The sequence below is a fragment of the Zosterops lateralis genome (assembly GCF_965231275.1).
Source record: "Zosterops lateralis genome assembly, chromosome: 12".
NCBI classification, from domain to species: Eukaryota; Metazoa; Chordata; class Aves; order Passeriformes; family Zosteropidae; genus Zosterops; species Zosterops lateralis.
The window spans coordinates 8,661,350-8,673,811 of NC_139772.1; the positions used below are offsets into that span (position 1 = coordinate 8,661,350).

General features: G+C 38.7%; 1 protein-coding gene across 1 annotated transcript; it reads right to left on the reverse strand.

The window, feature by feature from the left end:
- Positions 1-485: 485 nt before the first annotated feature.
- Positions 486-8,211, reverse strand: SNX20 (sorting nexin 20). Its single transcript, XM_083870014.1, has 4 exons — positions 8,085-8,211; positions 5,791-5,968; positions 3,965-4,116; positions 486-1,433 (listed from the first exon to the last, which is right to left on the reverse strand). The coding sequence occupies exons 2-4, from the start codon at positions 5,954-5,956 to the stop codon at positions 765-767; spliced, it is 987 nt and encodes a 328-aa protein (XP_083726140.1). The 5' UTR covers positions 5,957-5,968; positions 8,085-8,211; the 3' UTR covers positions 486-764.
- Positions 8,212-12,462: the final 4,251 nt, after the last annotated feature.

Here is a 12,462-nt window from a genome sequence, read left to right on the forward strand (position 1 = left end):
GATAATGACATATTTATGAGAATTAATTTACCAGATTGTTAAAATAAGTGTATGGGAGAGACCTTAGACTTCAGGAGAATTACCAAGGCAGGCAAGCAAACAAGAATGTGCCTTCAATGCAGAAAGTCATAAAACTGTGTTATTGCGAAAGGGAAATGAAGTGTACTCCCTCATCTGTGATGGAATCATCATCATTTGTATATTTTGCTCCCACCAAAGTTGATTGTAAACCTTCCCCCTCCTGCCCACAGCAGCTGAATTCAGTGGGTACAGGACCAACCCCAGCACGCTCAGAAATGACAAAGTGCCATTTGATGGGGCCCCAGCTGAGGAGTAAAAACCGACATTCAGTGCCGGAAGTTGCACCCTTTAGATTGCATCTACTGAAAAGATATTTTTCTTCTTGGAAAGGAAGTAGTTTCCACATCAACAAGTAACGCCTCTGATTCTGGAGATTTTCAAGGACTTTATTAATTGTATTTTCTTATTCTGACTTTTCACACAAAGCAAGGTATGTTCAAAATAACCAAATCACAAATGATTATTTTCTTGCAAATTTCCTTCAAAAAACCTTTAAGGTGCTCCTCAGGTATCCATATCCATACAGTAGATGTAACATATTCCAATATAGATGTAAATGTCCCTTTGAATATAAAAAATATTTAATTTAATTTTTTTCCTATTAATACTTACACAAGCCAAACAAGCAATTTCCAGTTCTCACTCTTTCAAGAGTTTGCTCTTTCATTAAATTTTTCCTGTGCTCACCGTACGTACTCCCGAACTGCAAGTTCTTTCAGGGTTAAAACCCGTATGGGATCTTTCTTTGTCTTCCATTCTTCCAGTTTTTCTTGCAAAGACAGAAAATCCTTGCCAAGTTCATATGCCAGAGCGATCATTGTATCTAACAGTGGAATGTAATACCTGTGGCTAGTGTGCACATGAAGGCGTGACAGAGCTTTTTCTCCGTATTCAAAGGCACTTGCTGGGTTTTCCAGGTCCTTGTGGCACACCACGATGGCACAGAGAGTGGGGACAATTGCCACAGGGCTCCCTTTTGTCAGCCTTTCCTGCAGCCCAATGACTTCTAAAAGGATTTCTAAAGCTTTGGTGTACTGGCCACCCCGCAGGCAACCATAGGCTTCCTGGAGCTCCGGCCTTGTTAAAAAGTCAATAAATTTTTTTGATCTTCTGATGTATTTCATAGAATATAAGAGTCTCAGGTAGTCCTTGAAGGCTAATTTTCTTTCATTGATTATTTCCTCTGTGAAGTTCCCTGTTAGAGTTTTTTTGGGAAAGGTTACGTCTTCCATTTCTTCGCTAAATTCCTCCAGCAGATTTCTGTGCAGTTTCTCAAAATCTGAGTAACGCCGTTCAATTATAGACTTGTTGCTGTCAAAACTCCCTGTTTGCAAAATGATGATTTTATACATCTAAACACAATCAAAGAGAAAAAATAAGCATGAGAAGGGACCATTCTAGCCCCAGTGCAGTCACATTTTGTCTGGTATTGTTATGAAGAGACTTTGTGCTTGTTCAGTCCTCCAGCTGGAACACTTCTGCACCAATTTTCTGTGTGTAATCTCGTGTACTCCCTTGGCAGTGCTGCTAAAGAAGTTACTGTCTGGGATTATGGTGCATGCTCAGTGTAGACTTGAAAGATCTGCAGCCATCAAACTAAAAATTCCCACCTCCTGCTGTTCTGTACTTCTGTCACCAGACAGGCTTAGCACATAAATAAGTTGTACATAAACAGGGCACTAACAGATCCCATCCTGCAAGGTGCTGGGAAAGCAAACTAGCAGCAGACTGAAGCACATAAAAACACTTACAAAGCATTTCTGTAGCTTTACTTTGTTTATAACAGCCATGGCTGCTGCAATCAATCATTTTCAGTGAATTGAATGGATTTCCCAGACTTAATATTGAATGTAATCTATTTTACATCAGTCATAATATTCAGAAATGCTCTTTGTATAAGACATTCCTAGGGATTTGGGGTGTTAGTAATGCTGTGAAAGAAGAGTGAGTATTTGGCAATATATCTGATGAGTGCAAAAATAAGATGGAGCAACTCCAAATCCTTTTTTCCCCTCTAAATCACTGCCCTGTATTCAAACTTATTTCACATAAAAAAAAAAAAAAAAAAAAAAAAGAAAAAGAAAAAAAAAAGTGACATTTCTACAACAATCTGCTATCCAAAGCCCTTCACTAGCAGCTAACAGCTGTGCTGCCCCACACTGACAGTACACAAGAGCCCTCAGCTCTTCACTAGCCCTAAAAACACCATAATTAGGCAAATAGCTGCAAACCAAAATTCTGTGCTGTGCTGTCCAAATAATCTCTTCTGGTTCTGAAGCACAGTGGTGTTGAGGAGAGGCCAACCCCTAATGTGTGTAAACCATGGAGCAGTTTAACTGTGTCACCAGACACCTGGTAAGGACACAGACTGTTGACCTCCTGGATGATGACCGTGTTCACACTCAACTTCACCCTGTTCCCATTGATTTACACAGGAGCTGGAGGGTTTTTGCTCATGCCAGATATTTTCTTTGCTGCTGTTGAAGGGTGCAAACCAGCACTTGCACTATGCCTGTCTGGTTTTCTTCCTTGTTTTTCCTTAAAGAGAAATTCTCTCTTTTAATCTTCATAAATGATCTTTACAGGCACTTCTTGAAAGCTTTCTAAATTTGAGCTGACTTCTCTGATCTCTTTTCATTTGTAAGCACTGTGACATTTTCCTATACTTTGTCCTGCTCCCTGCTGAAAAGTGTATATATGCCTGATGCATTATAAAACAATCATAAGAGCAATTTTTTTAAGCTATCATTTTATCAAGGGCAGCTAAGTGAATAATTTACAAGTACTTGCTTTTCTTTATTTGTGGAGTGTGCATGAAAAAGGCAAGAAGTAGCACTTAATTAGACTGTCATTCTAATTGGCTCCCTTTTGTTGTAATGTAAATCTTTTTGCCTAGGCTTGTGACTTATGACTAAGTTTAATTGCACATATGCTGAATGATACTCTTGCTCTCGTGCAGTTACCCAAACCCAATTTTTAGCTATTCAGGAGCTGAATACTCAGGAGTGTATGTAAGAAAAGCAGTAACTAAAGTGGGTGTGTCCAGTGTGCAACAAGATCTTAGGACAGTCTCCAAAATATTTACCTGCTTCGAACTCTACCAAACTGGATCACCCAGTGTCAGCAATGCTGATTTTTGGCATTTTTTTATCTACAGATCTCACAGACTGTAGCAAACAAGGAAATCATCCCTATCTGAATTTCACAGGAGTACTAAAAGGCACTTGCTCTAGATCAGTCCTTCTGAAGGCCAGGAGCAGAATCAGAAATAAAAACTAAGTGTCAGTACTATGAAAAAAGATACAAAAATCCAACCAACCTGGTTGTTCCCACTCCTCATACTCATGTTTCATCTTAAAAGTATGACAGAAATATGCTACCTAAGGGAGCTAAAAGTAGGGAAGGGGAACAATCCCAAGTGATCTAGCTGGAAGATGTCTTAGACTTTGTCAACATCAAAGAATTCTGCACTTGTGCTAAGAGAAACCTCTGATGTGGAAGTTATACAAATTCACTGCAGCTGCTACAGCTGGCTAGCTCAGTGGAAGTGTAAATATACAGATATTTTCACACATTTGTGTGAATTTCCTTAATGTTGACAAAACTCTGTGTTTTAAGGATACTCAAGATACTAATTTATTTGATAACACTTTTCACTGCAGCAGATTTTGTGAACTGACTGTCAGAGGGTTTTTTTAGATGCAGATTCCACCAGGCAGGCCCATACAATCAGTGAGAACAGGTTCTGCTCAGTGTGATCATGGCTTGCAAAACTTGGCCCTCGGTGAGACTTTCATGTAGTGGGGCCTGCTGTGTGCTGTGCAGACCCCTGCAGAGTGAATAAAAATTAATGATCTTCTTACATATTCATTTCTTAGCTTACCACATATTTAGATAAGTTGTGCTCTACAATTCTGGTTGATGGGATTTCAAAAAGGAGTTTGATTTGTTTGCACTGGCGTTTTTCATTCCTCCAATATTCCTGAAGCTCCTTAGTGGTCATCGAAGAGTTGGGGCTTAGGGTTGCACTGGAATCTAAAACCAATATATTTAGGATTTCAGATTATATTCTTTGCATTTGGAAAGAAAATTCCTATGTATTTGTTGTGAAAGGACGGACTAGATTTTCTGTTGCTGTTACAGCAAGACCCAAAGACTGATAAAATAAGTGATTTCATTGCTAATGGACAGGAGCAGATGCTTTGAAGAAAGCTATTAGTGTCTGAAATTTTGAAAGAAAACATATCACCCGCAGAATACAAAATTGTAGAGAACATACTGCCACAAAACATTGTATGTCAAGGTTGTAACCTCGGGCACAGTCTAAGCAGGAGATTTACTTCATCACCCCAGAAGCAGCCCTAAGAAACATTGACTGAGTCTTTTGAGTCAGATGTTTCTGCAGGCTTCTTTGTTGCTAAATGGATGAGATAATACAATGCAGCTGCAAATTCAGACATTTATTCAAAAACTGACCCTACTCAAATATGGGGTTTGTGCAGTAATAGGAGAAAGCTGAGAAAACATGAATATTCTAACCTCAAAGTTGGATAACCAGCTCAGCTGAAGGAGGAATTCTCACATTCTCTCTCTCTCTTTTTTTTTTTTTTTTTTTTTTTTTCTTGGTAGCTGAACTGATGGCACAGTTCAGCTACAAATATTTTATATACCTCCCTGCTTTCCCCTCTCTCTTCCCTCAGTCACATACACACACACATATATATATGTGTGCATATATAAAAATATGGGACAGCTGGTTGGAGAGTTTGCTTACAGGAGAATTTGATGTAGCATTTCAAAAAGGCAATTTCTCTGTCTTTGAAATCTACTGACAATAGATTTCATCAGGTGGCATATAGGCTAGCAAAGTGGATAAAAGGAATGGAGTATTTGTATCTCAGTGGGCACATTGGTCCCAGTTTCTAATGAAGGATGTCCTTGTCAAGGCAGTCAGCTGAAGTCAGTCTGCAGTGTAGCTTACATTCTGCCAGTGGAGGTGAAGGAGCACAACTGAAGGGTAAGAGAACAGCTTGATGCAGAAACAGACTTGTAAAGGCACCACAGTACTCTTTCAGCAGCCCCACTTTTACATGTTCTTACTCATTTGACCATACAGTTTCAATTATCGAGGCCTTGGGGGTTTGGCTCAAGCCCTACAAAGCATCTATTTCCTAGGAGAGGTGGTTTTTATGACATCCCTCCAGACTTAAAATCTTGATGAGATTATATATATTTTGGGTTATACATAACATGTTATTTAATAACAGATGAGAGCAATCTTAGGCATGGTGAGTGCTCAGTGCTGCCTCTTTCAAGGCATGTGAGAGCTGCCTGTTTGAGATTAGCTTCAGTTTGGTGTCCTTGCTGATACAGCCCAGAAGATGAGATTTGGTGAGGCACAGAAAGTGCACTCCCAAGACCAGCCATCTGATGATCACTGCTTTCATTCCTGGTGTGTAAATTAAATCTGTGATACATTTTAGGCATGAGGCATTTGAAAGGAAACCTTTGTGTGTGTATATACACACACCAGGATGGGCATTGGTTTCATTATTGCTACATTATTACTACAAGTGTAATCAAGGCTTATTTTCAGTGGAGTATGGCAATACAATTTTGAACCCCTGCTGCAATAAATAAACAAAGTTTTTAATACAAGAGATTAACGGCATAAATAGATGAAAAATAAAATTAAAGGATAGCATCAACCTTGTGTGTCATCCTTTTCTGGGTTTTCTTTTCTCACTTGACATGAAATTTCAGCATTGGGTTGATTTTCTTCTTCATCAGATGTACTTGTGGTAGAAGATGTAGTAATTCTGCTTACAGCTTCCAACAGTTCCCTTTCTCCTGTGCAGTGTGAATCTTGGTCCATTGCTTGCTATCACTGAAAGATTACAAACCCCACGACATTTCTTAGTACCACACCTTTAGGGGATTCAGTTCAGTATTTTTTTGTATTATTTATTGTTCTCTGTGAACTTGAATCAGTACAACTTCATAAAAACTAAAGTAATAAATAGAAATATCTACATAGTGCAGAACCATCTCTATTACTGTTACCAGTGAAAGTGTTTGGATGTTTTTCTGGCAGGTTAAAATCAAAAAAGAAAACCATAAGAAGTTTTGTTGAATAAGATTAGATGGGGAACTCAGTTCTTAACTATGAAAATCTGTGGGTAGATTTCTTCCTTCTTGTATTTTGCCCTCAATCTTGCAAGTATGAACTCAGATGAACTAAAAATCTTTGAGATAATTATTATAACCAGAAACTTAGTTCCCTTATACTGCTAAAATTTACTCTTCTCAAGACTCAAAAACTTATTATCTGTTCATAATAACAACCTGTAGGGTGATTCCTAAATTAGTATAAATTTTTTATCATATTTCACAGTTTAGGTTCCCTCCAGAGACTTGTCTCTGTACTGTGAAAACAAAACAATTGACTTTGACAATGGCTTGGTGGAAGAAGATCTGAATTTTTTAATTATTATACAGAAATATTCTCCTTTTACTTGTTCTTTTACCCTACACATACTGTGCTATATTAGATCTGTTCTTCTAGGACCGCTCTTTTACCATGTACTGACAAGATGCTTAATACAATATACTCCTACTCCATAGACCAGGTTGGCCATCCCGCTGCTTAAATATCTCCATATTTAAGGACATTTTTTTTTTTTGTTTTGTTGGTGGTTTTTTTTTTTTTTTTTTTTTGTTTGGTTTTTTTTTTTTTTTTTTTTTTTTTAAACAAACAAAACCTACCTGTTACACCACTGTGTTATAGGAACAGTTGAAAAAGTTCTAAGAACATCCTAACAACTTTGTCAAGTGTTCCCTTAGCATGAGTAAAATGTTGCTCACAGTTCAGCCAACAAGTGAAAACCGAATAACACAACATTACCGTTTTACAAGAAACCCTGCTAAAATAATGCCCAAGAAGAGCTTATTTAGTAATGGGAGGGTTTAGGAGGGTTGTTGCTACATATCCTTTTGCCTCCACTTGTCTACCACACAGTTACACAATGCTGGATACAGAGGTGAGGAAACTCCTTCAGCAGACTTACTGATTTCTGGCAAGCTGCAAGGTTATAAAAAGAAAAAGAATTATTTTCCCCACTGGAAATAATGGAAGTGCAAACCACTTTCCTCTAACAGAAACGTTTCCTTTGGCTGGCTTGCACAAGCAAGTATACAGATGTTGTCATCCTCCTTAATGAAAGCATCATGGAAGCCCTTATTCTTGGAGTGACAGTTCTCACTGTTCTTCAGTCCTTCTTATAATCTGCTTTTTGAACATGAAGAACAGCCACTTACTTATTGTTCTTTGCTCAGCCTTTTGAAAATCACAACAGTTTATCCCAAGAGCATATATAGCAGATTAAATGAGGAATCTGAAAACGGCCAAACAGATTTAAATGACAACTTTTTTTTTTCTTGGTTATAAGTTGGGATAACTTTATAAGAAAAATTGTATTTACATTGGAAAAAAAAAAATCTTTGTGTGTGCATAGTTTTATATTTGTAAGTACATATATGAGTGTAAAGTACATATATGTATATATACATATATATACATATATGAGTGTATGTATATCTATACACACACATATATATATATATACATACACACACATATATATATATATATATACACACACACTATTAAAACAGGGTTTACTGGGATACATAAGACACTTGTAAACAGAAGAATACAGAAGTGGATGTTATTACACAGAAGTCTTTTGCCTTGATTATATTTACCTTGAACACAAACTGCACTTCATGCAAACAGTTTCATTTTCACAGCTAAAACTCACAGGAAGCTCTTTTAACTAAGCTACTACAAACTTTTCTGTATAAAAACCCCCTCCAAACCAGCACAACCCCCCTGTAACAAATGACACGATTTTATCTTTTATCCTGTTCCGTTTTAAGCGCTGCTCCATCTCCCTCCCTGGGTTTCAGGCATCCCTGGATCCCGCAGCTCCCGGAGCACCCACCTGGAACTCCCGGAGTTCTTTTACTTGCGGCACATGGGAGCTCCGAGCGAGGCCCCGCACAGCCCGCCTCGCCTCTCCAAAGCGCAGAAAAAAGATGTCTGAGCCTTCTTGCGGCGGGCACATTGTGTGTGTGTAACAAAAAGGAAGGAAGAAGGCTCGATGAAATCACGCTCCCCCGTCCCATTGGCCCGATGGCGCTTTGAACCCTCCCGTGCCCCGGCCCCGCTCCGGACCCGCAGACTCGGCAGGGAAACCTGCAGTCACCGCAAACTTCTCTGCATGGGCTTCTGAAGCCAAAAAAACCCTCTTAGCAAAAGGGAGATTAGGGAGGAAAAAGGGCTAAGCACGGAAAATGTACTTATGTGGAAAGATAATGCCTCTTGGGATGTCTTTAGAATACAGGCTTAACATCCAGTTGGGGAAAGAAAATGCAGATGGCATCACAACAAACAGCCTTGCTCTGTGTAACCTTGTGCTGCTGACAGAAATCCTGATCCTGCACGGTGCAGAACACATGATTAATTTCAAATATCTGCTCAATTAAAATTCAAATAGGAGCATTATCATATCTGACATGATTAGTAAACTTGAGATGGGTTTACGGGTGTGCCCAGAATTAATCCTATATGTGCTTAAATTCATTGTTGAACTGAGGACACAATGAAGAAGAATGATGTATTAATCCACATGTCCTTTGGCCCAAATGCTTCCTTTTGGAGTTCACTTCATTTCGGAAATTTGCTTTAAACCATCAGGATAGCTATTTCTGGGGTAAATAATATGGACATTATCTTTTTCTGGTAAGGTAAGTTTCCCCTCTGCCAAAGCTCAGTAACTGAAAAATCAAGCAATTTTAATTCAGCACAAATGTGGGAGGCAAGCATCCAAGGGACCACATGGATCCTGCCCCACACATTCCTTCAGAACAAACAATTTAAAATAATGTAAAGTCAGGGCCATAAATTGGTAATACTTCTCTTCTGCTTTATTTGCAACATAAAACAATGCCAACTTTAACTTGGACTTGGTCTAAATGTAGGAGTTTTGCCAAAATAGCTGTCAGAATGATGAAAAACCCCTTGCATGCAGCTACAGCCACACTGGCAAAAGCCCTGGAGTAAATACTCTTATATTGGCAGAGTCCTTCGGCCACTTTAGCATATTCCATGAGAAAAGTGATTTAAGTTACACCCGAAAAGAAACCTGTGCTTGCCAATTCAGCTCTAAGGTGTAGCTACTCCAGCCAACTCTTTAAAGTGTAGACAAGGCATGGGTTTCTGGCACTACTCTCATTCCTTTAAAGCTAGATTTATGGGTTTGGTTACAATTGTGAGCAAAAACCAAGGGGGATTTCAGTGTATTTCACTCATGCTGACAGTTTACAGATGTATCCAAACTTTGAATTTGGATTCGGCTAATTTATGTGTTGCCAAAAAGCAATGTATTATTTTGTGATGCTTTGCTATTGTCCTGCTCTTGGTAAAGTGAAAAGAAAAAAGTACATTTTTCAGTATATTGTGTGACCTCTACTTTCAATTATTTCAGAATAAGTAAGTTCTAGTAAAATTAACCTGCATGAATAAAATAAATGAAATGTGTTATTATATTTACAAATCAGGGGTGTTCCACAAGACTTCTGCCTGCCTCAGTAGAGTCAGCTATTATGGTAACAGCTGGTTCCTGAGGGTTTTCCTCATGCCCAGGAGCTGTGACACCCACAGCAGGTTTGGCAGGCTCCTACTCCTCATCCTGCTCCCAGGAGCTCAGGTTTAGTCCAAACAGGACCTCGCCCTTCACTGGGACCCAGTGCTGTTAGTCTGGCGGCATTTTATTTTCCTAAGTGTCTACTTGATCAGCACATGCAAAACACACTGCAGTACACGGTGTTGTTTGCTAGCAGAATGCATAACTAATATTTCTTTTTATATTCTCAGCTATGCTTCCAACAGTCAAATATTATGTAAAAGTTAAGCAGTAGAAAAGAAAATTTTCACAATAGCAGAAGAGCATTCTGAGAGACGGGCAAATGCACTTACACCATCAATTTACCTTAATACTCATAAAACTGTGGTAAATTTTAATGGAAAAGTGTTTTCTGTCATTGTCAGGGATGGAAAAGGGATCGTGATGCTGTGGCTCACTCTGAGTTTGTATTCTCTGAAAACCCTGACTTTTTCAGGCATAAAGAGCAGAGTGTTAAAATGCACATACCAAGGGATATGGGAAAAGTATGCTCTGCAATACTGCAGGAGTGAGGCACGGTTAAAATCATAACAGTGCAGTGCATAGAAGGTGGTTGTCATATGAGTTATGTCCTCCATACCCATTTAAGATGAAATGACTCATTTTAAGAAGAATGACTGGAAAGTTTATGCCCAAAACTTGGTGCCCAGCCAAGAGATGAGCCAGCATTGTGATGCCAGGTAAAGGATGCCTGCCATGCCACTATTGAAAGGCAGTGTACTTTTGATAGTTAAAGAACCAAAAAGGCCTGCTGCCCCAGTGTCAAATATTCTGCCTCGGTTTATACCCTTATCTGGGCAGTTCCCATTTTCCCAGTCAGATAGATTACACAAACCTTGTCAGATACAATATTTAACCATAGACTACAAAGCTGGTATCAGCTGGAAAACTTGGGAGCTAAACCAATGTCATACATGAACTGCAGTTTTTTGGCAGATTTTATTGGCATTTTATCACAGGCAGAGCAAGGTCTCATTCTTGTTTAAAAATGTGGCTGTAATATCCCTATTTAAAAATACTCTTCAGCTTCTGTCCTAAGAAGTATAGCTTCAGGCAACCTCAATCTGTGCTGCTTTTCCATCTCAAGCCCCAAAGTCTTTAGCTAAATATGATTTATTTTACTAAATCATTCATTAGAACTGTAGATAATGACAAAAAGCCCTAAACTAACAAGGGGAGGCAGAAATACCTGACATATTTATCCAAGTCCCTTTCTATCACATAACTAATTTTTAGAAAATGCAGACATATTGTCTTTGATGCTTCTACAAGAACCTTTCCTCTCTGCTTTTATGCAGCTGGATAAATATCAACCATTTCCATGTTTGAATTAGCAGAAAAAATCATCTGTTTTGATGAATATTCTGCACTTTTGGGGCAGTGCTGTGATAAATGAATACCATACTCCTATCCTGGCACAGCACAAAATTCTCTTCCATGCTATGCTATAATATGTAATTGCACAGTGTTGTGTCATTTGGAAGTGGAATTTGTTTACCATACTTCATTATTACAAGATATGTCTCTCTTAACAAGAGTGTGGTTTAAAGAAATCATTTGCTGTTTAATGCCAAATGTCTCTTGCTGGTGTTACTGACAGGGTTTTCAACATAAAAGAGACATAGCAGGCCCATTGTACACTGCCAAAGTCCTGTTATCACTTTACAACTCCTTTATACTTCTAAAGGAGTACGAAGGAGCTTTAGAGTAAACAGCAGCCTTGGCCTGCCTTTCATCTGTGGTCCCTCAGTGACATGGAGCTGTGTGCAAGCCCAGTGGGTCAATAGGATATTAACTTGGGTGAAATGTCACAAGCACTGTTCTGTCTGCAGAATGACAGGCTTTGTGAATGGGCCATGCTGGTCATTTCTCCTGCTGAATTCACAGAGGGTTAAGTGCATAATTACATGGAAGACAGAATATTTTTAAATACGTGGTTGTGAGTTATTAGGAACACTACATGTAGTCATTCCTATCAAGCAGTTTGATATTTTATGCTCATAATGTGTCTGTCCCCTTTTCTTCTCACATATAATTATAGTCTACTTTGGCTAATACTTATGGTCATGTTCCACATGTGATTTATTTATACCAAAAATGTAAACATAATGAAATTTGGGATAACAGGATTTATAGCAGACAAGTTGATGCAATTTTTGCAGTAGCATAAAAAGCAGCTCCACAAGCAGAGGCTGCAGCAGCTGTGCATAGATAGCCACCTTGAGGATCAGCAGAGCATGACTTGGGGTTACTCTGTGCTTTCCTGCAAAATGTGGAAGGCATAAATCTTAGCATATTGTTTAGTATACTGTATTTTCAATGCTATATATTGTTTAAAAATTAAAAGACACTTTGAAATGCATTTTTTCTTTTAAGGAACTAGGTGGAATGATTAATATGAGCATTCATTCCGTAGTAGATAGAATCTCATTTTTACCTCACGAGTTCCCAAAAAACTCCTGCTGGTGTCTGTGCCCTTTCCATCTTGCACATACTCACACAAATAAAGCCCCATCTTCCCAGCAAAAGCCTTGATAGTGACTCACGGTCTTTAGAGCTTGGAAATGGGCAGTGATTTGGGGCTGCATTGGATCTGCTTAATGACTGTCTCTGGATTCTGGAGAGCTGTAGGGAA

Bases quoted from the DNA above. Each gene is read 5' to 3' on its own strand.
- SNX20 (XM_083870014.1), bottom strand. From the start codon at position 5,956: ATGGACCAAGATTCACACTGCACAGGAGAAAGGGAACTGTTGGAAGCT. The intron at 4,117-5,790 runs GTTGATGCTATC...TATTGGTTTTAG, and splicing joins AGAAAAGGATGACACACAAG to ATTCCAGTGCAACCCTAAGC. The intron at 1,434-3,964 runs GTAAGCTAAGAA...GATTGTGTTTAG, and splicing joins ACAACTTATCTAAATATGTG to ATGTATAAAATCATCATTTT.